At 38.0% G+C, this 22,860-nt stretch overlaps 2 protein-coding genes across 5 annotated transcripts in view; one reads left to right on the top strand and one right to left on the bottom strand.

Moving 5' to 3' along the window:
• Window positions 1–5,334: 5,334 nt before the first annotated feature.
• On the bottom strand, window positions 5,335–12,468 carry LOC124165677. 3 transcript variants are annotated; one of them, XM_046543158.1, is made up of 7 exons: window positions 11,416–12,468; window positions 7,507–7,712; window positions 7,029–7,307; window positions 6,395–6,433; window positions 6,011–6,267; window positions 5,754–5,922; window positions 5,335–5,666 (listed from the first exon to the last, which is right to left on the bottom strand). In XM_046543158.1, exons 2-7 carry the CDS (start codon window positions 7,709–7,711, stop codon window positions 5,554–5,556), a joined length of 1,062 nt encoding a protein of 353 aa, XP_046399114.1. In that variant the 5' UTR covers window position 7,712; window positions 11,416–12,468; the 3' UTR covers window positions 5,335–5,553. The 3 variants fall into 3 exon arrangements, with proteins under 3 accessions (XP_046399114.1, XP_046399113.1, XP_046399112.1); XM_046543157.1 differs by lacking the exons at window positions 5,335–5,666; window positions 5,754–5,922; window positions 6,011–6,267; window positions 6,395–6,433; window positions 7,029–7,307 and adding an exon at window positions 7,798–9,890 and having other exon boundaries at window positions 7,621–7,712; XM_046543156.1 differs by lacking the exons at window positions 5,335–5,666; window positions 5,754–5,922; window positions 6,011–6,267; ... (1 more) ...; window positions 7,029–7,307; window positions 11,416–12,468 and adding an exon at window positions 7,798–10,577 and having other exon boundaries at window positions 7,621–7,712.
• Window positions 12,469–13,639: 1,171 nt separating this feature from the next.
• LOC124165204 (TBC1 domain family member 9B) overlaps window positions 13,640–22,860 on the top strand; it is a 38,988-nt gene continuing 29,767 nt past the window's right edge. Inside the window, exons 1-3 of one of the 2 annotated variants that reach the window (XM_046542482.1) lie at window positions 13,640–14,105; window positions 15,691–15,896; window positions 19,398–19,598. In XM_046542482.1, the coding sequence (XP_046398438.1) occupies window positions 14,062–14,105; window positions 15,691–15,896; window positions 19,398–19,598 (451 nt within the window). In that variant the 5' untranslated portion in view covers window positions 13,640–14,061. The remainder of the gene's footprint in view (window positions 14,106–15,690; window positions 15,897–19,397; window positions 19,599–22,860) is intronic. The other variant, XM_046542481.1, reaches the window with a different exon arrangement.

Raw genomic sequence — 22,860 nt, forward strand, 5'->3', positions numbered from 1 at the left:
GAAATCTCTCAAACTTGATTGTAGAACTACGATGGACAGATTAAAAGAAAAATCATGTTTCAAGGCCAAGTTACGCGCAGATACTGTCCTCGCAAATATTTGCACACGTGTATTCGAAGTGCAATCGTTAATTGGTCCGTGTGCCATGACAGCACATTGACCTTAAGCCTGTGATTGGAAGACATTAACCCTGGCAAAAAATCAGGCACTTCTTCACTTCCCTGCCACCCTGATCTCTCCATTTTCCCACTCACACCCTTTTAGCCGGATATGAATTTTGCTAACGATAGGTGACGTGATGAGAGATAGAACTGTCATTGCTGTGTTTGCATTCAAGGCATCTGTCACGTTTGTTACATTTTAAGTTAACGTGCGGCCGATGATTGTTGCGTGATCTATATTTCTGCCTAAAATGCCTGCTCTACAAGCCGTGAATTTGATGACGTTTAGACCGTGATAACCTGGAAAAAAACCGTGAATTTTATAATGTAGATAGAGTGGGAACCCTGTTTTATTACTATAGCCATCTCAAAAAGTTAAGTTTTCCCCTGTTTTCAAGTTTGTGACCCCTTACTGTTAAGTCTTAACTTACATACTCTGGAGGCTTTACAAAACTTAAAAAAAAAATTTCTGCGTACTCCAGGGAGTATTCAGAGTGTGTGTGTATGAATTTTGTCTTTTTGTGATTACTTGTCATGTCAAATTCCTTACATTGTTTATCTAGTTTATGCATGCCTGCAATCTTTTTGCCAACTTGCTAGTCGATACTTGATCATCCACATGTTTCCTCACTTTGAGCATCAATCTTTCTTTCAATTCTTTTCTTTCAACTATTACCTACATCTAACTCTTCCTATGCATCCCTAACCATTCCCTCAATATTCAAACTGTATGGGTTATACAGGGTTCCCACTCAACTGTGAAAACCTTAAAACCGTGAATATGCCGTGAATTTCGTCTACCGTGAAAAAACCTGGAAATAGCTGTGAATTTCGTCATAGATCCTTAAAAATCTATCAAACTTGATTGCAGAACAACGATAGACGGGTTTAAAGAAAAAAAACGATATTTCAATCATGTTTCAAGGTCGAGTCACGTGCAGATACTGTCCACGCATTTACCTGCACACGTGTATTCAAAAGCGCAACTATTAATTGGTCCTTGTGTGCCATGACAGCACATTGACCTTTAGCCTCCAATTGGAAGACGTTAATCCTGGCAAAAAATCAGGCACTTCTTCACTTCCCTGCCACCCTTCTCTCTTCATTTTCCCACTCACACCCTTTAGCCGGACCTGAATTTTGCTTACGATAGGTGACGTCATGAGAGATAGCACTGTCATTGCTGCGTTTGCATTCAAGGCATCTGTTGCGTTTGTTACATTTTTAGTTTACGTGTGGCTGATGATTGTTACGTGATCAATATTTCTACCTAAAATGCCCTATCTACAAACCGTGAATTTGATGACATTTAAACCGTGAAAACCTGGAAAAAACAGTGAATTTTATAATGTAGTTAGAGTGGGAACCCTGGTTATAGTGCACAGTCTCATATTTTGCCTTAGCCTGTGCTTACCTACCCTGATTCATCCTCAACTCGGGGGTGGATTCAACATTTAATTTGGGGCAGGGGGGTCTTGACCTGGGTCCGGGGAGTATGGAATATAGTCCTGGAGAGAGGGGCATTCTCCTGTGTGAAGTTTTTTGTGACACCTATTTATTACACATTTTGGAACCTAAAATTTCATTTTTATTCTTAACAATGGAATTAAATTGAATATTTAAAGTTACAAAAGCCATTTAACTTAATTTTTTTTAATTTAGGGAGGGCGGGGAGTGGTCATGACCCCTGTGACTCCACCACCCTCGCCCCTGAATTTGCCATTGCCTCAGCTATTGGCACTTTTGTTGCCTGAGCCATAAGAGGAAATAATATAAATTGAAGACAAGAGTTCAAGAAATTGATAATAAACAAGGGTGAGATTTTGAGAAAAGAAATGGTTTTTTTTTACTCGAAGAATAAAACATTCAGCAATGTCTGCTGGTGAAGGGGAGGATGGGCTTCATGTGTTTGTAGGCTCATGTTTGTGAAAGTTTGTTTTTATCTGGCTCTACCACTCGTGTCTTCAATAGTCTGCTCCTCCAACCTGCTGCAGTTTTATCGAGATAGCTCATTAGCTTTTATCGAATGCTTTTTCAGTATCAAAGATGCAAGCACTTGGTTTCTATCTACTAATCCTTCTCTAAAGGCCGTTTTACATGGGCCACGGAATTGCGCAGGTTAGAGCTGCATTTATTTCTAAAATGGCGTGGAATTGTGCGAATGCATGAACGAAATTAGAAGGGGCTATTTTGCCTTCTCGCATGTGTTCTAGCAATTCACCGCCTTACACAACGCACCTTCGCACGTACGTCAGATTGTGCAATTCCTTGTACCATGTAAAACTGCCTTAATAATCTACCATCTTCCTCTTTTGATGCAACAGAATTTCAATATTATAACTAGTAGTGGACAGTTTTCATAAGATGAGGATTGTGAGTGCTTTGATATCCTCTTCTTTTAAAGCAAATACAGTGGAACCTCGTTAAAGCGAGTACGGGCTATAGCGACACCCCCGCCATAACGAGAGATAGCCGATGCACCGTCAATTGACCCTATAATAAGCGTGTTAAAAAATTCGTTTTTACGAGACCCTTTCGGCGTTGGCTCTCGCCATAGCGAGGGTTTCACCGCCGGAAGACTTTCATCAAGACTCCTTAACCTCTGTAATTGCTAGCGATCTGTTAGAAATGAAGTTAATGGAGTGCTCAGTCTTAAATTTATGTGGTAAACTGTCGTTCGATAAATATAATGATTGACGAAACAATGCTTTGCACGATTTTTATTCAGTGCGGTGCTTATAAATTGTTTGAATAGTCAGTCATTATTTGAGTAAGGAAATTTAGTGATGCAAAAAAACATCGCCTTTCGTCTGGATTTATGCTTACGTTTATCGGATAGATGTTTATCTGTCGCCGCACCACTTCTGTTCCTGTATATCTGTACGCAACAGGTATATTGGCTATTATTTGCTCCACCTCCGGTAAAGCGACAATTCGCTATAGCGAGTGTTTATTAGTGTACCGTGGGGTGTCGTTATATCGAGGTTGCACTGTACAGAGTTCAAGTCTACGATACTTCTTATAATATATTCCTCATTAATACAATCACTCAGGGTCCACTAAGTCTGATCCATTCCTGTGCATTATCAAGTGTGATGAGAAACACTAAAACCCTGAGGGGGTTCCACAGTTGCATCCATATTTCAGAGCTGGATCTAGGATTTCCTTGCCCCCATGAAAAATGAGTTCTTGCAAGCTTGCCATTTTTTAAACTGGCTGGATGGTGGTGGAATTTGGAGGACCCTACAATAAAGGTGGTTGAAGGGGTTTGGGGTACATAGTTCTATAATTAACCTCACTTCAATAATGTAGTCGGAAATAATTTGACTGTTTATTCTGATGGCTAATGATACAGATGTGTACTATTCTCTCTTTCGTGCGGAAGTCCTTCTCCGTTGCCTTTCTGTGAGCCTCTTTCTTGTGGTGCCTTCCTGGCGCTAGCCTCTGCATACCCTGGTGGGCTGGTAGCATCAGCAGGGACCTCAGGGCAATGACCTTAGCCAGGTGGCTGTCCTTCGTGGTGGTACTCAAAACTAAAGGCCTGGTTACACGGTACATTAACACGTATAAGTTAATGTACATTTGCGTGAATGATTTTGGTGGACCGGAACGGAACATGTACGAATGCATGAACCAAATTAGAACAGGTTCTATTTTCCGTTCATGCATTCGCACAAGTTGGGTGGTTACACGGTACATTTTCGTGTCCATTCCCAGATAGCACAAGATTTGTAATACCACTGCAATACCACCACAATACGATCATATTACAAAATGGAACTCTTTGTATTCCATTTGTATTCCAATTGTATTACAGTGTCAAATGTCCTCTAATACAATTGTATTATATTCGTATTACAGGGAAAAATACGAAACTTTTACAAATTGTATTTCTCCTGTAATACCATTGTATTACAGAGAAAATAAAAAGCTATTACAAATTGTATTTCTCCTGTAATACCATTGTATTACAGAGAAAATAAAAAGCTATTACAAATTGTATTTCTCCTGTATTATCTTCGTATTACAGAGAAAATACGAAAGTTTTTACAAAAGCTGATCATGTTAATTTTACATTTTTAGAGAGGTGAAAAGGAAAATATACTCTAAAATAAATAGTATAACTTTATTTGATGAAAAAAGCTATATTTAATGAAATATTTCTCATTTCATAACAATGCTACACAAGGATTTCATTTATGTAATATAAAGAAATTTCAAAGGTAAAGAATATAACGAAACATTGACAAAAAATTTTGCAAATCATCCTCAGAACTATATTCTGTGATGTGAATCATCACTGGTATTATCCTGAACAGTAAGAAAATGCTTCATGAACATCTGAAAAACACAATGTGCTAAGTGCGACCAAGGTCTTTACCTTCAGTGCAATTCTTATAATCATACTCTGCAATATAGTAAATGAAATATCTATTATTCAATGACTCTACTGTATACGGGACAAATTTTGTCAATACATTCATTGATAATTTGTCTTCATTCAATAGCTGTGTCCAAAACGGAATTTTAAATTTCTGTACTCCTTTGAATTTTCAAAAAAATGTTTTAACTGAAAAAATACGATTTGATGATTTGAACTTATCTCAAAGAGTACTCCAAGTACTAGAACAAAGAGTATTCCAAGAGTACAATTGTCCGTTGACTAACACTGTTGAAGTTTGACATTAAATGATGAAAGAGCACCGATCATGTTTTATCAATAACAATCATTCTTCAAACTTTGCCAGACATCTCATAGAATGTGGTCATGATAGTAATTTTCCACCGAAAATTCTCCACAAGTCAAGTAACGGCCCCAGACTCGACGCCTTGGAGCAGCTAGAAATTCTTCGAGGCCAAAATTCCCCGTCTGTAATGTTAGTCAATGAACAATTGTACTCTTGGAAATTCCCCCATTCTCAATGTGTTTTCTCAACCTTAACCCCCTCCTCCAACCCCACCTACATACTCCATCTCCCCTCCCATTCCTACTGGCCCGTGACTTGACACTGTAAACTATTCCCCCAACCTCTCCCCTAACCTTTCATCCCTCCCAACTACTATATATGTGGTAATAATTGCATTAAAAGTGACTGATGATGATACTATGTAATCGAAAACAGTTGCAGTAATTATGAAATTGTGGAACCTGCCATTGTCTTTGCTTCCTGTACAGTTAAAATGCTTCATGAATATCTGAGAAATACCTCATGTTCAGCTGGGTAATGCCTCATGAACAGCTTGTTTGTAACATTTACGTGGGCCATAATACAGTGTGTGAGCGGTTCACCCCAACACTTCGGTAACAGATTCTGAACACTTGCTGTCACACTTCTGGAATGGTTCATGAATAGCTTATTTTCACCAGGGTAATTAAGCATAAATTACAATTTCAACCACTAAGAGGAACTATTTCGCCTTTCCGCCTATTACTCTGGTAGAGCCAGTTGGAAATTTCTCTCACAAACTTGGTGTCTTCGTAGATCTCCCTTTTCCTTGCAGCATCTGTAAATATATTGAGATAACATTTTTTGAGCAGATATGAATGAAAGAAAACCTTAATTATCACTTAATACGCATTTGTTAAAATACCTGCCAACAGTGATATTAAATTTTTTAAGCCATTCAGGGCATGTTTCTTCTTTTCACTCTTCCCCTGCCATGTGTACTCCGCAGCCACACAGTTACTCATAATTTTTATTAAATTCTTTCGGAGGAACTGTCCAAGATCTTTTGCATGTATCTCTCCCATAATATTTTCCTGTAATATTTAAAACTGGTCAGTTAGGACCAACACAAATCACTTTTACAACATTATCTTTTATGAGTCATGCAATGAAGTAAATTACCAGATATTCCTTAAAGGCAGGGTCTCTGCCTAAGAGATCTTCAACTTCTATAAGCTCTTCCCTGCTTTTTACCGGCAAAGTGATGGGAGGGGTGTAGACTCTGCATTGCGGCTCATAATTGGTATGCACTTGCTTTTTCCTAAGCAAGTCCAAAATTAATTTGGTATCTTCCTTTATAACAGCCAAATCTTTTTTGATGTGAGCCACATCTTTTTCTAAAATGGAGAGCCTTTCGGAAAAATCTTTCTCTTGAACACCTGAAGAGAGGTAAATTTCACAATTATATTGTTCAGCTTTTTACAGTCACATAAACTGGATTTTCAACATAATATATAGTCGTTGCGCCAATGATAAAAAAGTCATTAAAAGTAATCAAATACTCACATTCTTCACCTGGCTCCACTAAAAGCATAGATTCACACTCTGAAATGTAGAGAAAAAATTGACATTAAAATACATATTGGAAAAATTTTTTTCTTGTTTCATGAAGCATGATTAAACAATGGCGCAGCAGGGGGGGGGTTTGGGAGTTTAAACCCCACCCAGAGCTCAGAGAAATGCCTAAGTTTAATCCATTTTACTTTATTTGATTGATATTACGAATAGAATAGTGTACGGATTAATAAAATATCCCTCAGAAAGCCGCAAAATTCACCATTTTGAACCATTTATCTAAAAATTCCGCAATTTATTAATCTCACACCTATCTCTTATCCTGGTGGGTATACCATACCCTCACACCTCAGTATTAGTTGCCACCTATCTCTTTTCCTGGTGGGTATTCCACACCTCCAAACACCCCAGTATTAGTTGCACCTAAACCCCCCCAGCCTTAATTCCTAGCTGCGCCCCTGTGATTAAATACTTATATTTTAAAGCCACTACTGTTACAATAACTATTACTGAAACTTCAAAATTGTCATTTGCTTTTATATGTGCAAATTATTAATAATGGAAATTTGAGCAGTCTTCCTATGGTGCTACTAGCGTTACATGGGGCAATCATTAAGTTACATACCATCTCCATCTTCTATTAGAGATAAAGGGTTTTCTAAATAATCCACTATTGGAGCATTTTCTTCAGCTTTCTCCCTCATGGATGGAGGAGAAGGGATTCTCTTTCTAGGAGGCATAATGATCTCTTCCTCCGTACTTTCCTCCCCAGGTTGAGTCCTCTTGGCAGGAATTCTTATCCTTGCCTTTCTGATTTTGGCATCAAGTAGCACTTTCTGTGCTTTCTGGCATGACTTAAGTTTAATAGCCAGGGTTTCCAGCTCTAGCGCTTCTTGGAAATCACCTGAAAAGTCAACATATGCGCTACAATCAACTCAGGAACCTGTCACACATTACCACATCATGGTTTTATTACAAATCAATTTAACATTATATGGGAACATTCGTAATAGTTATGAACAAAATATTAGTCAAGCTTTGGATATGTAGCAATCGAAATCACTCCAACGGTACTTAATGAAAACTTGCTGAATACTACTTACAAACTGAGGATGACATTTCTAACACCAACGTAAGTGACCATGAATCCTCTGGCTGTGTTTTCATTTTGATGGCATCCATGACATTCACACTTTTACTAGGAGGCCAAAGGACATATTTATTTCCATCAATCACTTTTACCCAGTTTTCAGGTACCACGTTAAAAATGCAGCCATCTGCCTCCAGCATCTCTGCCACCAACCACATCCTAAAACATGAGATAAGAAATTTTTCTGTTAGATAAAATTTGATGAATGGATTGATTGTTGAATTATAATATCTAATCATCTCACCACTTCCACGTCAATTATCATGGAGACTGTGCAGTAATTCTGCCACAAAGTAAACATCACTTCCCAGGCCCATTGGTACCCTCAATGCTTTTCCTTTTACTTTGGAGATAGGCCATTTTGCCGGATTCAAGAGCTTTCCTGCTTTATAAATTCCAACTTTTGTTGATGCACATGGGTTGAGGAAGAAGTTTTCGACAGTTTCAAATTTTTGTCCAAGGATCACTTGGCTCCCATTGCACGTTCCAATGAAACGGATGACAACAATATCACCAGAGTCCATTATGACACAGTCATTAGGTGGTTTGGCAGCAATTTTGAAGCCGTTGCATTTGATGTATGAGTATGCTGGTTCAGTGAAACCTAAAGGTATAGCATTCTTCACAGACTTTGAACATGCTGCACCTTCAATGTCTGACTTCCCAAGTAATTTCTTTGCCTGTTGAGTTGATGACTGTTCTGTCAGCCTGCGACATAACTGCTGCAGCGGTTTATCAGGTTTTCTCAGCACTTTTTTAATTGTTTGCAGTCTGTTTTCAAACTTAAAAGCACTAAAAACATCTAGCGGCCCAAGGGACTTAACATTAGAGGTGATGTGAATCAAGTTGTGCACGTTATGTGAAACACTTTCCTCCCCATAAAGTGCAGGAAAATTTTCAACGAAGTAGAGAAGTAGCTCTTCTGCATAATCGACATATTTAGAAATCAACTCTTTACTTATCAAAATTCTGACAGCGGTATGCAGACAAAGAAAATGCTGAAATACTGTACTGCAAACAGAGCCATTTAGAACAAATGGGCCAGTATAGAGAAGAAATTGTCTGAATTCTGTAGCCTTCCAACGTAAAAGCTCTTTTAAAGATCTGGGCTTCCGCACAAAGTCTGAAGAGACAAATGACACAATATGTTCTAGACGAAGGTTGATTAGGTTCAGGTTTTGAGAAGAGAGCCGCACAGAGTAGCTACCTTTGGTGAATGCCAGTAAAACTTTCCTCATTACACCTAAGCAGATCAAGTGCATATAATCAATTGGAAAAGCAGCCACAATGTCCAGGTTTGGAATTTTTAGAAGAGGAGTTGTGCCAACATGATGAATGTCATCTCTTTTTTCCCTAAAACTTTCATTGGTCCTCAGACTACAGTGGCTGTCTAAGAAAGACACTCTGTTTTTTATGTAATCTCCCTCAACAGTGCATTTAGGGCAACTACTGTATGCCGTGTGTGACTTTATTTGCAGCAGAAATGCACGTGCTGGAGCATCACAAACAAATGAGTGAACAGACACCTTAATATTCCTACTACCGACATTAATTCCCTCATCAAGAGTGAGACACAATTCATCAATGAAATTGCCCATGAAATCATCGCAACTTTCTGGTTTCTCTTTCCCATGATACACCCCTACAGGAAAAGGGATGATTTCCGGTAATTCCACGATGGCAATTAGTATAGGCCATAACTGACTTCCACTGCTCTTAGAAATAGGAAGACCATCTACATTTATTTGCAAACTGATGCTGTCTACAATCTTATAATTATTTTGAAGTATGTCCAACAGCAAACACCGCAAGCCTAGATGAGCATAGACCCCACACCCCATTTTCCTCACCTCTGTATGTCGTGGTGTTTTAAGCAATGTTCGACAGTCTGATGGCAACTCTTTTAGATAAGGACATGATTTCAATATTTTTAGGAGACTGTTTACTTTGCTTTGAGGAATATCACTGGCCCAAGTTGATAATTCATTCCTAAATGTGGAAAAATCAAAATCAATTGGCAACTGCTCATCCTCAGAATCTGAAAGTGGTTCTAAAATTTCTATGTCTTCATCCTGAACATCACTGATATCACTCTGAAGCCAAGAAGTATGTCCCACATTTTCATTTTCATTAAAGATGTGTTCTGGTGATAATCTAGGTTGCTCTGTGACACCTGAACAACAGGAACCATCAACTCCCTCTCTTTCCACCTCAAAATCATCATTCGAAACAATTTTTGCTTTCTGAAGCAACCTGCGCTTGTGTCTCTCTGAGACACTTTCTATATTTTTATACCTATATTTTGGCATTGTCAAACTGAAGATTGAACTTTTGGTTCTGCAATTGAAAAGGGAAATTATTATAATATGCCAAGTAAAATTAGGATTCAAGTTAATTTTACTTAATTATAGCTTAACCTATCACAAAATTCTTAAGCAACTCTATGTTAACCTATGCAGTCTTTCTTTTGATGGCAACAGAAATTTCATTTTCCACTTCCCACAAGCATAGCAATTACCACTTCAAACTATTATCTTGAACAATTTTCCAATACTTGCATTATTTTTTTTACAATACCCTCCATGTTATTTAGGCGCTACACCGGAAAATGTAGGGGTGGATTTTATTGAGATATAGGTTCCTATAATTAGTTTAGGGTATTTGGTTTTCCTCAAAGAAATAAGTCCTAAGATGAAGTTATTCCATGCGGTAACAATATTACCTAAAATTTCGTTGCATTGCAATTATCTCAATATTGCAACAATTGTTGCAATATTGAGATAAATGTGGTATTTGGCGGAGGCGACTGACAGGTACGATCAAGGCCGGATCCAGGATTTCGTTCTGGGGTGGAGGACAAGGATACCCCGTAAAACAAAACGAATGCAATGATAACGGGACCGTATTAAAAATCGACTTTCCCATTTTTTAAAGGGTCTTGGGGGAACTTGCCCCGTGCGCAAGTTGTTCTTTTTTCAATTAATTTAAACTAAGAATTGAATTCTTTGTCTTTTGAGGAGCGTTTACAATTTTTAAACGAAATTTTACGATAAATATTAACTTATATTTCGAGTTCTTTATAAACATCAACATGGAAATTGATGCTGCATTAAATGCGTTAATATTGACCTTAGAACTTCGTTTAAAATTTGACAAGGCTCAGAAAAAAATGAGGAATTCAATTCAAAGTCTGCAATTTACGTGCAAGAAACAATTATCCATGTGCCAAACACACATATTAAGCAACCCCCATGAGTTGACCTCGAACCGATGCCACTGGTAGGGTCGTAAACCCAGAGAGGAGGGAGCACATGTGCTCCCTCCTCTCCGGAAGCACATCTGCTCCAGTCCTCACTGGAAGGGGTTGAAAAAGGTTGGAGCTGAAAGCGTGTGATTGTCCGCGACACACTTTAACGAATGTCCTCCAAAAATGCTCCGTACCAATGGCGCAGCGAGGGCGATAAACAATTATTTAAGGCAATGGGCACTTCTTCAAGTCTTCGCAAGGTTGGGTGCCTCTTTAACTTTCACAAAAAAGTGGTATTCACCCGAAATTTTCTCTTGCCTCACTAATTACATTCATTAAAATTAAATTTTTGTTGACATCCTCGGTCTAGTAACTTGTTAGGTAATCGTTGACTCTTTAACATAGATATATCCGTAGGGATTAATAATGAATAAAACGAGACAGCAACACGTCACTATTACAATAATTGCATTATCAATTGATACCAATGTAAAACCTTTAGGCGCCTATTAATAGGCGCCCTTAAAGGTTATAGAGAACAACCACTTCCCAAGCTTAACTCATCAAACATTTGTATGCATGCATCGATTAAACCAAATATTGCCATAATCTTACCTGCAGCAAAAACCGTAGGTGCTGGAGCTGGCAAGGTATACCGCTGTCGCAGCCGTAGTTTCAAAATCAAAATCAAAACGGAGCCGGGGTCAAAATCGGGAGGATATTCCAAAAACCAAACGAAGCAGGGGTCAAAACCGGGAGAAAAAGAGTCCAATACGGTGCAGGGGTCAAATTAATTTACAAAACGAATCAGAAAATGTGCGCCAGAGCTCTCACGACCTTCTCACAACGAGGTATCAGCAGGGCTTTTCATTAATTGTTTACGCGATCGCCAAGACGACAGATCAATAATAATAATAAATCTGTATTTGCCCGGAGATCTGGTACATATACATATATTATATACAATTGAGTATTTTAACATTAAGATTCAATAAGATATTCATCAATCGAATATAATAGGGATTTCGTGACAGGATCGCGAAAATCACATTGTTGCTCTTCACTAAGCCATTTCGAACATTCCGCCGCGTAAGTTTCGTGCTTCAGTTTACGCGACGAGAGTTATCAACGAAAACTCAGTTTCCGCCGCGTAAACAGCAGACCGCAGTAGACGACGGAGCCACATACTGTTAATATATGTCGTATATTTGCTTTGCCATGTAAACAGCGGTGTTCATTGTAGTTGTGGACGTAATTTCATTTCGTGCAAGTAATAATTTGCATATTTAACTGTTAATTTCATGAATTTTACATTATTCTTGTCTCTTATATGCTTCTCATATTCTCTTTTCGTAATGTATGCCTATTGGAGTTGGAGGTATCGTAATATTATTGTGGAAATGTTTTATATTTTAAAGAGTTTTTGCAGTATTCATGAATAGCCCTGCAGGAAAAGAAGTTCGACGATACGTATTTCATCATTGTTTTGTATTCCGGGCGGTTGAGGGATTCTCCTGGTAATACAAAGCTTTTACAATTGTATTACAAATGTGGTATTTCCCTTGTATTTTGGCTTTGTATTACAACTGAATTGCGAATCATCTGTATACAAGAAGTTTGAATACAACTGTTATACAGTTGTATTACAAAAATCGGTACAATTTGTAAACGTACAGAAGATATACCATTTGTATACAAATGCTTGTGCTATCTGGGTTCATGCGTTCATACATTTAGACATTAACCCGTATGTGTTAATGTATCGTATAACCAGGCCTTAAGAGCTCCACCACAGTGGTAACTAGAATGAATAGAAGAAAGGAGTAAGGAGCCCTTACAATCAGGGTCTGCCACTAGAACAGCACTAGTGTGTAATAAAATTTTATCCTGCTTTTTTCCTCAAATATTTGCAGAATTGGCTGGTTAAATATAATAATAATATCTTTATTGTTCTATGGGTCAAACATGTGACATAGAACATTGTCAGGAAAAACATCAAAACATACATGTTGTCATAAACTATCAGACAAAAATTCATTTACATTATAATAACCCTTAGGCTGTAAAAAATTTTTTAATTCTGTCTTAAAAACATTAATATTTGAAATATGTTTTATACTCGTAGGCAATTTGTTAAAAATAAGCGAGGCAGAGTGATGTGGACCTCTTTTGGCACATAATTGTTGTAAAATATGTATATTTTCACTCCCACGGGTCAGATAGGCATGAACCGAGGAGTTTGGTAAAAATAAGGTAGGGTTCTTTTTTACAAATAATGCACAGTAAAAAATGTACATACTCGGTAGTGTCATTATATTATATTTTAGAAATAATGGCTTTCCAGGAGACCTGATGGACACATTTGCCATAACTTTCAAGGCTCTTTTTTGCATAGAGAATGCTCTAGCAGCAGCACTTGTGTTTCCCCATAAAACTACACAAGAAATCAACATCAAGAAACATATCAAGAAATATTGCTGGGTAAAATTCAAGAGATATCCTGACATAATACATGAAGGTTAAAACTTGGAAGACCTATTTCAAATTAACGATGATTAATATTGTAAAGTAACCTTTTTTTGTCACAAGTAGAGTTCGAAAACCAATTCATAGTAATTTTTCTCGAGCAGTCACCAGCGCTTTAAGAAGTTAAGTTGGCATGACTGATAGAAATAGCGAAGTAAAAGTCTGCAGCTGTAATTATTAGTACCCAATAGTAGTGTCTTTAAAGTCGTATACAAGAAAGAATAATTACACTTTAAAATGGGCATCGCGGTTTTGAAAAATATCTCTAGTCAAACTTGCGCTTAGCATTGCATATTTTCCATGGTTAATGGGAGAAGCAGTTGGCGGGCATGAGCAATCTTCGTTCTTACATAACTGGTCACATAATCTGTAACTATTAGGAATGAAATTTTCTCTTGATTGCTTGCTGGTACTCTATCATTAAAACAGCTATTGAACTCTAGGCGCTGTCGACTCCTCTCAGTAATCTTCCAGGTTCTAGCACATTGTATTTGAGTTCAACCGCCAAAAATCATTGGTTATATTTAGGTTGCGTGTTGGTATAACTGCTTATAACAGCTGATAACTCACGGGGCGTTGAAAATAATCACTGGGTATCTTCTCACCGTGTTCTGACAAGGATATGATTGGTATTATGATGAACTGTGATAATTGTTTAGTTTTAAATTGGTACAAGATTTATGACAGACGCTGAAGAGTACCGGAAATCAAATTTCTGGATTATTAACTTTCGAAATGTGGGTGAAACCTAAGGAGATTCTTATTAAAGGTTATTTATGGTGAGTTCTTTTTCGTTTTGTGACTTTCTGCTATACTTTCCCGCATCTAAGTTTTCGGTAGTGTCTAAATGCTTATTCAATGAGTTATTATTGGAGTACGCTTACGGCTGTCATCATTTGATCGGCTTCGCGTGTGTCAATCCGTCACGACTTAGAATGACATTCTGGTACTGAGGACTTTCTTTGCTTCAGCATGCACTATCAAATTTGATGTATTTTTGTGCAAAGGAGCGGCATTCAAATCTTTTTATTCTGTTAATTGACAAACTTTTAATATCATTGACAAATCAGTGTATGCTGTCATTTCACATAAAGGGCGACATATTTGTTTACCCGCTTATCTTGATGGTCAGCTTTGTTTGTATCCCTCTGTTCAAATTCGCCCTCACATACGTCATATGATTTTTAAAGGGATAGTTTGACGTATTCTATCCATTCAATTTTCCTGGTCTGAAGTATACCATATACATTAAAAGTCCTCGATTCGACACCAAAAATATATGTTGGAGGTTATAATAATTGCTCCGCTTATTTTGATTGAATCCTCGGTTTTAATCTTTAGGCTTGTTTACGGTGCCCTATCTTGTGTCATGTAACAGATTAATGGGCTACAATTGAATGCCAATGCCTGCAATGATGTAAATTTTAAATCAGTATGGGTTGGTTGTGGAATCTTTTGTAAAATGTATTGTTATCTTTGTATGTATTTGGAAAGGAAATTGGTTTCAATAGACATGAAAATCTATTACTATTACCTTCTTCTACATTACTAGATATTTTAAATGGAAATCTCTTTCAGAAAGTCACAGGTTTCATAATTATTATGTACAGAAAATTCCAGGTAATTGGGACATAATGAGACCTTTAATCTTTGCCTCAATCAAGGCTTACCCTAGTAGCACAATTTGTTTTCAACACATACTTAGAATATTATTGCCACAATGTTCAACGTGTTCAACCCATACTAAGTACATGCAGACAGTGGTAAGAGAGACAATGAAAGAGAACACTTGATTGGGATTGGTTCAATTGAGAGGGAGAATTAACAAAATTCGATAACTTGTATTTATTAAATTGCTTATCTTCAGGTGTAAGTATTGGGCAAATATTACCATCATGTGGACCATATAAATGTCTTTTTGTGCCAATTCAATGGTGAAAATCCAGGGGTGCCGACTAACAAAAAATATTGGGGGGGCCAAACCGGGGATCTTGCCCCAGGAAATTTTATAAGTAGTGAGTTTTTAGTTTTTTTAAGGATTTTAGAAGTCATTTGATCAGCATTAGAACCCTGATAACTCGAATCCTGATATCTGGACACCCTGGGGAAAATCCAGAAGCCTGGCACATTTTTTCGTCACACCCACAACCAATTTTTGAGGGGTCTCGGGCCCCCTCAGGCCCCATGGAGTCGGCGCCACTGTAAAAATCCAATGTAATTCCGTATTTGGATTCTGTCCTTGGAGATTTGTCCAAATCAAGCAGCTGCACCGAATATCCAGTAGCTTAAGTAACCAAAAACTGTAGCAATACTTATCGGATTTGCTGATTCTCATTGCCATTAACTTCTCTTTTTTATTTTCAGGGTAGATGAGGTGCGTAGTCCACATTTCATTTTGCAGAGACGTCGTGGTAATGAGCAGCCTTCTGGATTTGCAGGGAAGGATAAGGATAAAGGACGTGCAGGCTCTGGTTCAGCAATTTTAATCGGGACTTTTGATAGTATATTTGACACAAAGCCTTTCCCTTTTCGCATTTTGTATCAGCCTCCAAAGTCTGAAGTCTATCATGGTGAGTATTGTCATCATCTCCTCAAATCTTGAAGGGGCAGCTGCCCCCACCCTAGAATCAAAAATCGCAAATGTCTTTAAGGAAAATTATATTTAAGCAAATAATTTTAAAAACTAATAAGGAGCCGTTACAGTTTCCTTAAAATGTTGGTTTTATTCACCTTTTTCATGCTTAAATCTTACCTATAACTTGAACAGCCATGGTTTGTCTCCCCCTCTAGTTGCATAGTTTATACCGGTCATGAACATAAATATTTATGGATATTTCTTTCTTTCTTTTATGGGATTACAACAATGTGTTTTATTTTGTCAGTCTAAAGGGCAATATGGGCTCTTACAAGCATAATTGCTGCATAAAACTGCCAATCGATATCAAATTAAATTATTCCACTCCATGAATAATATTGACTAGACATTCAGGAAAATGATGGAGTACTAAAAATACGTAATCCACTGGTATCAATTTTGGTGTTCCTTAAATTTCAGACTAATACTAAAGTAAGCACTGAGACCTTGAGCAGAATGGAATAGAAAAACAATAATTTCAAATAGAAATATGCAGATTTGAAATCATGCAGTGACAGCTACGGTATTTGATAGTAAATAATAAAAATTGTTTATGGTCGCTACAGGAAAGGTTTTTAAGGTGAATAAATCAAGATTGAGAAATATTTTCAACTTGCATTGTGAAAAACATGGAACACATGGATGTCCCTTTGAAGATGCAACACGCGTATCACCTCTGTACAACGAAACCCCCTACAGCGAAGTAATGATTTTTCCGGTCCCAACTAATGGTCCCTTGTTTGTATGGAGGTTTTACTGTAATTGGAACTTGACGTTATAGTCATCAGTGACCTGTACACCCATGCCTCGTATAGTGCAATTTCGATATAGTGCAAATTCATTCCTGAGGTAAACATCGCAACACAGTGTAGCCTAATCAAAAAACTTTAACGCTCTCATGATAAAACGTGAACTTGCGCTAAGTATACACGAAATTGCTATAATTTTAAGCATATTATTAGTATTGCTTGCCTCAAATCTTCTCTTTTGTTTTTATATTTATCGAAATCCATTGCTGTGCAATGGCCGAAAGTATTACTCCTCATTGGGTCCAGGTAGCCAGCCTACCGAAGTAACTTATCTCTTCTCCTTAACAGAATGACAATAGTTAATTTAGATCATTAATTAAGCGTGGAGCTTGTGGAAATGAGTTTTTTTTAAGCAATACGGTTTGAGACGTAATTTTTGCCGTCGTAGGTTATCAGGCAATTGACTTCCAGGTAGAGGGTCTACGCTAAAGCCTTCAAGGTCATCGGTATTCACGAGGGAGAAATGGAGGGGTGGCCGAGTTGCATATGAATAGCATCAACACATGAAAGGGTCCGCTATAGAGTCTCAAACACAATGGCTTCATTCCCTCCCAGCAGTCGTAAGCCCTCTGCGTCTCAGGAATACATAGGAATACAGTTCATCAGTAGAAGGTGATTTTGATAGAGTCATACAGAGTAAAAACCAAGAGAAAAATAGCAAAAAATAGGAATGCAGGTAGAAAAATCAAGAAGTTACCAAGAAATACCATAAACCTAGAAGAGAAATTGAAAGAGGTCAATTGCGTTGAAAATGGAGAGCGTCAAAGCAATATTACGCGGAAGTTTAAACTCACGATGCCTTATTCTGAATAGAGACAAAGTTAAAACATAAAGCAGGTATTTTCAGTGCGGCGATATCAGGTGGATCTGCAAGTGTTGATAGCGCAGTCACAGCAACATTTTCTGATGAACTCCAAGCTGTGATTGAAAGTAGCTCCTTTCCCCCTCAACTAGTTTTAGTCTTGACAAGGCGATATTTTTTGGAAAAGAATGCATTCTCGTTCATTCACTTTCAGGGAAGGAAAACCTGGGTCAGGTTTCAAGGCCTTTAAAGACTGTTTCACGTAGCTGCTAATGCCTCGGAGGACTTCAACTTAAAATGATTTATCATTCATTAACTCCGCTAGCTATGAAATGGCATTCAAAGTAGCATTTGCCTGTCATTTCGATGAGCGACAAAAGCACAATAGTTGTTTTTAGACTGGTTTGAAAAATCGTCAACTGCTGGCAATGCATTACGAACCCCTGAGATAGCAGATGTTAGCCTATCTGCACGACAGGAGGGAATTTCAAAAGCACATACAAATTTTTTTAACATGAATAAAAGTCTTTAAATGCGTGCCTACTATCTTTAAAGATATTTTAAACTATAAAATTTATATAAATAAGGTATTCTAAGGCTATTTATGGGAATATATATGGTTTAGAGGAAATTAGATACCCAACACCTATGCTACCAGGAATGCATCCCTATCTTCCCAGTGTTAAAACACTCTCGTATAACGCAAATTCGTATAGCGCAAAGACCCTAAGGAATGCATCCCTTGCGCAATACAAAGCATGGGTGTATATATGCACTGATGATACCATCAGTGTGTAAGGCAGTGCTCAGTCGCTCCCAGTAAAATTCTCTCTGCTCTACTTGTTTTCAATAATTGAGGACTGAGACGGGTCACGATTATGTTCAACGATCTTGAAACCACAGCTTTGTCCTTTGTCAGTACCATGTTATTTGCATTAAGTTTTCTTATCATACAGATGTTACGATACATTGCATCAATAGGGTAGTTTCCGTCATCAAAGAAAACGAAATATATTGATTGCTATTCGTTACCCACCATTAGTGTATTCATAATATACAAATTATTTGGTTTTAGAAATCCCAGTTTAAACGAATGGCAATGGTCAATTTTAACCTCATTTGAAAAAGGCCAGATTGGCACCCATGCGATTCCACTCCACGTGACGTCACAGGGACCTAGTTTCTACACGAGAGGATAGGAGTTTTACATCGTCTTAGATTACCAATGCATGCATGAGTCACAGAGCTCAGGGAAACATCTCTTAGTAATCACTTATTAAAATTGTCTAAGGTCGGAAAGTTTCCTTCGTTTGATAAGGTAGTAATAATCCATATTTAAGCCAAGCGCTACCTGCTAGCAGGGTACTCTCCTACCTGCCAGCAGCCTGCGTCGTATCAGCGCTCAAGCCTCGCCTCAAGGTCACCTCACAGAGCGGCAGCGGGAACCAAAAATACGTCACACGGACTTTTCCCATCATTCCTACTTAGCCGTTGCATTTTCGGGCTCTTCAAAATTTTCACCTTTTCAATCGCGAAAAATAGATATCATCATTTGAAAATCTAAGAGCGTGAAATGCGTACTCCAGGAGTAATAATCTTTCGATTTAGGCAATAAAAAAATAATAGGAAACCACCCTATTTAATGGTGGTTTATTCTAATGGTGGTTATGTGAAAGCTGAAAGGCTTCACTGTTGCCAACACTTTTGTGACATTGCAAAAACTCTTCTTTCTGTCATTGTGATCAGATACTGACTCTAATTTAGCATGCTGACTGATGATTTAATTGTTATTTATGCTTTGTTGTCATCTCTGGATTTCTTGCAGTGGTTTCCAATTGCTTAACATATGATGAGGTGAAAAGGGACTGGAATTGGTTGGAAAGTCATGTCTCTCCCACACTTGACTCCCTGGAGACAGCTGAAGAAGCTACAGACTTTGTTCTTTGTAAAATAAATTCTCTTCTTGCTGGAACAGCTATTAGTCACCCTAGCCACCTAGCTTCTGCAGCCATAACTTCAGCCAAAGGTAATTAATGCGAAAAAAATGGATTGAACATAAACAAGGTGTTTTATATGGTAGTTTATAAATTACTTGCATAACAGTTTCCGAAGTTGATTACTCTCTTGAATTAATTTCAGGATGTTCTTGTTGATTCATAGACATGTGGAAAATCTCATTTTTGTTGTTCTCCATGGTTTTTAAAGTTTTTCTTTAAATAAACTTTCATATCTTCTGTACTTCCGGAGATATGAAGTCTTAATGCTAAGATGCTTTTGCAAAATTGCAGTTTTGCAAAAATTGCGGTATCTTGTTGCATGCATTTGAAAAAGACTGGAGTTTTTGCATTTTTCTATACTTTTATAATCATTCATGCAGATGATTTTCTAAATTTGGTCGTAATCGGTGACCTGAGGGGCAAACACTTGGTTGAATTTGGGTGTGATGACCCATCTAGGATTGGGAGTAAAAATAAAAATGTTATTACATATGATTTTGAAACTTCACTTTTGTGCAGAAAGCATTCTGTGGTAAGAAATGCATCACCGTAGGATTGAATTCAATCTTACTATTCCTATCTCCTTTAATTGTGCGGTTTTCATGGGCATCCACTTCTGGGGTGTGGATTTCAGCTTGTGGTTTTACCAGTCATTTATCATTTGGTCGGGCACCGAATAAAAGATTCTCTGGGGTGTGGATTTCAGCTTGTGGTTTTACCAGTCATTTATCATTTGGTCGGGCACCGAATAACAGATTTTCTTATAGCTATCAGAATTAAAATATGTACTACCTCATGATGAGTTTACTTACCTCACCCCATTTATGCTATCCCTAGATACAGTGAGTCCTCGTTCTACGTCACCCTGTTTAACGTCATTTCGCGATAACGTCACGAAAATTTTACGACAGTGATTCGTTTATCGCCCCTTCGCTTCGCAATAACGTCACGTATTTTAAATTTCGCGCGAGAAAAAAGGCGAAGTGGCAGGCGTTACAGGTTGTTTGTTTCGTGGGCGGTAATACGGTCAGTCTATTCAAAGTGTAAAACGGTGTGTATATTGTTAATTGCGATTACGGTTTTGGCAAATTTTAGTATCAGAGACATTTCCACGACAATGTCCAAGAAAACAATGCTCACAATAATTTTGGTTCCTGTTACTGCGACGATGTTTCAGCGATGATGATGGCCAGGCGACGCCCGCCCGCCTCAATTCGCAATTAAAACCATCTCTTCAATTTCATAATCCCAGTTTGCCCGCCCTCGCTCATTTGCGCCATTTTGATTTCGCTCCTGACCAGTCCGAAAAGAAATTCTCGTAGCGAGGGTAGGGCCTATGGACCGGAGCACCGGATCCCCGGTCTGTAGCGTCTGGTAGCATTCATTGGACCGCACTATAGCGAAGCCGAAAAGCAAATGCGGGAAGATACAAAAATGGAGAAGGATTTATGTCACTGCTGCTATTGTCGTCGATGAAGACAGGAACTCGTATTAATGCCATAGTTTGGCATTCCCATCGTAAAAAATGCCCCAGATATGATACGCTAAAATTTTTTCGCATAGGAATTGTGAGGTCTAGGAACCGATATTCAATTTTTACATTGTTTTTATGGGATATTATGCTTCGATTAACGTCATTTCGTTTATTGTCACATTTTTCAGGAACGGTAGGTGACGTTAAACGAGGACTCACTGTACAGGTGTATGCTGCACATATGTTTTGGTATTTCAAATATGTATGCATATTTTTGTCCATATGCTCAATGTAATTTCAGCCAAATTTACTTGAAAGCCTCTTTTTGGCTTGTTCATCAATAACCATGCATGCATTCCCTTGGAGCAGAAAATATTGATGTAACTTTGGCCTCCATGGCATATGCATAAGTGATGTAGGTAAAATTTCTTGTTGTTTCATTGTGCTTCTCATGAATACGGTACGAATAGGGTTGGTGTGATGTGTAGTGTGTTGGCTTCCCTCTCAGAGGGCCTGGGTTCAAATCCCGGAGGTGACAGCGATTTTTAACCCTTAGGCTGCAGGAACGTTTTTAAATGTTTTGTATTTTTGGGATGGTCAGGGAGAGTTAAGCTGCAATAGCGATCCCTAAAGTGTGGAAAAGTGCTCTTGGACTCTACCCAGGTAGCAATAAAAATGTTGGGAAACTGAAGAAGGTAGTCGAGCAATGGTCAAATGTTTAAAAATGTTTTTTTGCAGTCAGCGTACAAAGCATATAAAAATGTTCCCACAGTCTAAGGGTTAACAGTGTCCGATCCCTTCCTAAGTGTGTTATGGAGGGCACTTCAAGTACACCTCTCCATCCATCGGATGAGACATTCAGCCATGGTACCCTTGCCTTTTGTTAACAGCAGGATAATGCTGACTCCGGATTTCTCTCTGCCCTTCTTTCCCTATGATGCAAATGACCTTAGCTGTTGGTGGCCTCGTCCAAGTACCATATCATGAATACTATGTACATATCTATTTTCTTAAAATATCTGGTCCTGCCACCAGAATTCCATTATCAATTTTGAAACAAAGCAAATTAGTGAAGGAAACACCAATCCATTTTGATTATGCAATTGATTCCTTGCCCCTTAATTGTGTGTCATCCATGAAAGATCATGGAATTATCGTGGACCACAAACTTCTTTTCTCTGAACACATTCATGCAAATTAATTGAAAGCCATATCACTTTTAGGTCTACTCTACTGGTTCACAGATATCACCAGCATAAAGGCACTCCAATTCTACTTCTCAGCCATAGTTATTCCGGTTGTCACCTATTGTCCCTAACTTGGTCTATGTCTGCTCCTACTAATCTTGCCACCCTTAACAGTGATACAGCTTTTTTGCAAAAATTGTAAAAAACAGAAATTTAAATATCCGCAAGGCGCTTACAAATACAGTTTTATCCTCTTTATCCCTGCCCAGTCTCTCTTGTCTGCGACTTCAATCAGACTTAAAATTCATTTACGATGCCCTCAATTCCTTCTTTAACAACCGTGATATTGTTTCCTTCTCCAACACTAGAGCACCTTCCTGCCTCAACCGTTCGACCTCCCTACTCCTCATGCCAATACCCAGGCTGTCAGTAATTATGCGCTCTCTATTCTACTGACAATCCGTCTGGATAAATTCTTTCCTGACTGACATTGATCCGTTTTTGTTATCAATTAAAAGATTTTACTCACTTGGCTTTATGTCAGTTAATGCAAAATGACGACTTATATTACTTGGTAAATACTGAGGATGTGGCCACTGTAAATGGTTTGTTGTTTTTGGTTTTTTTACT

The sequence above is a fragment of the Ischnura elegans genome, chromosome 9, assembly GCF_921293095.1.
Source record: "Ischnura elegans chromosome 9, ioIscEleg1.1, whole genome shotgun sequence".
Taxonomy (NCBI): Eukaryota; Metazoa; Arthropoda; class Insecta; order Odonata; family Coenagrionidae; genus Ischnura; species Ischnura elegans.

Bases quoted from the DNA above. Each gene is read 5' to 3' on its own strand.
- LOC124165677 (XM_046543157.1), bottom strand. From the start codon at position 9,862: ATGCCAAAATATAGGTATAAAAATATAGAAAGTGTCTCAGAGAGACAC.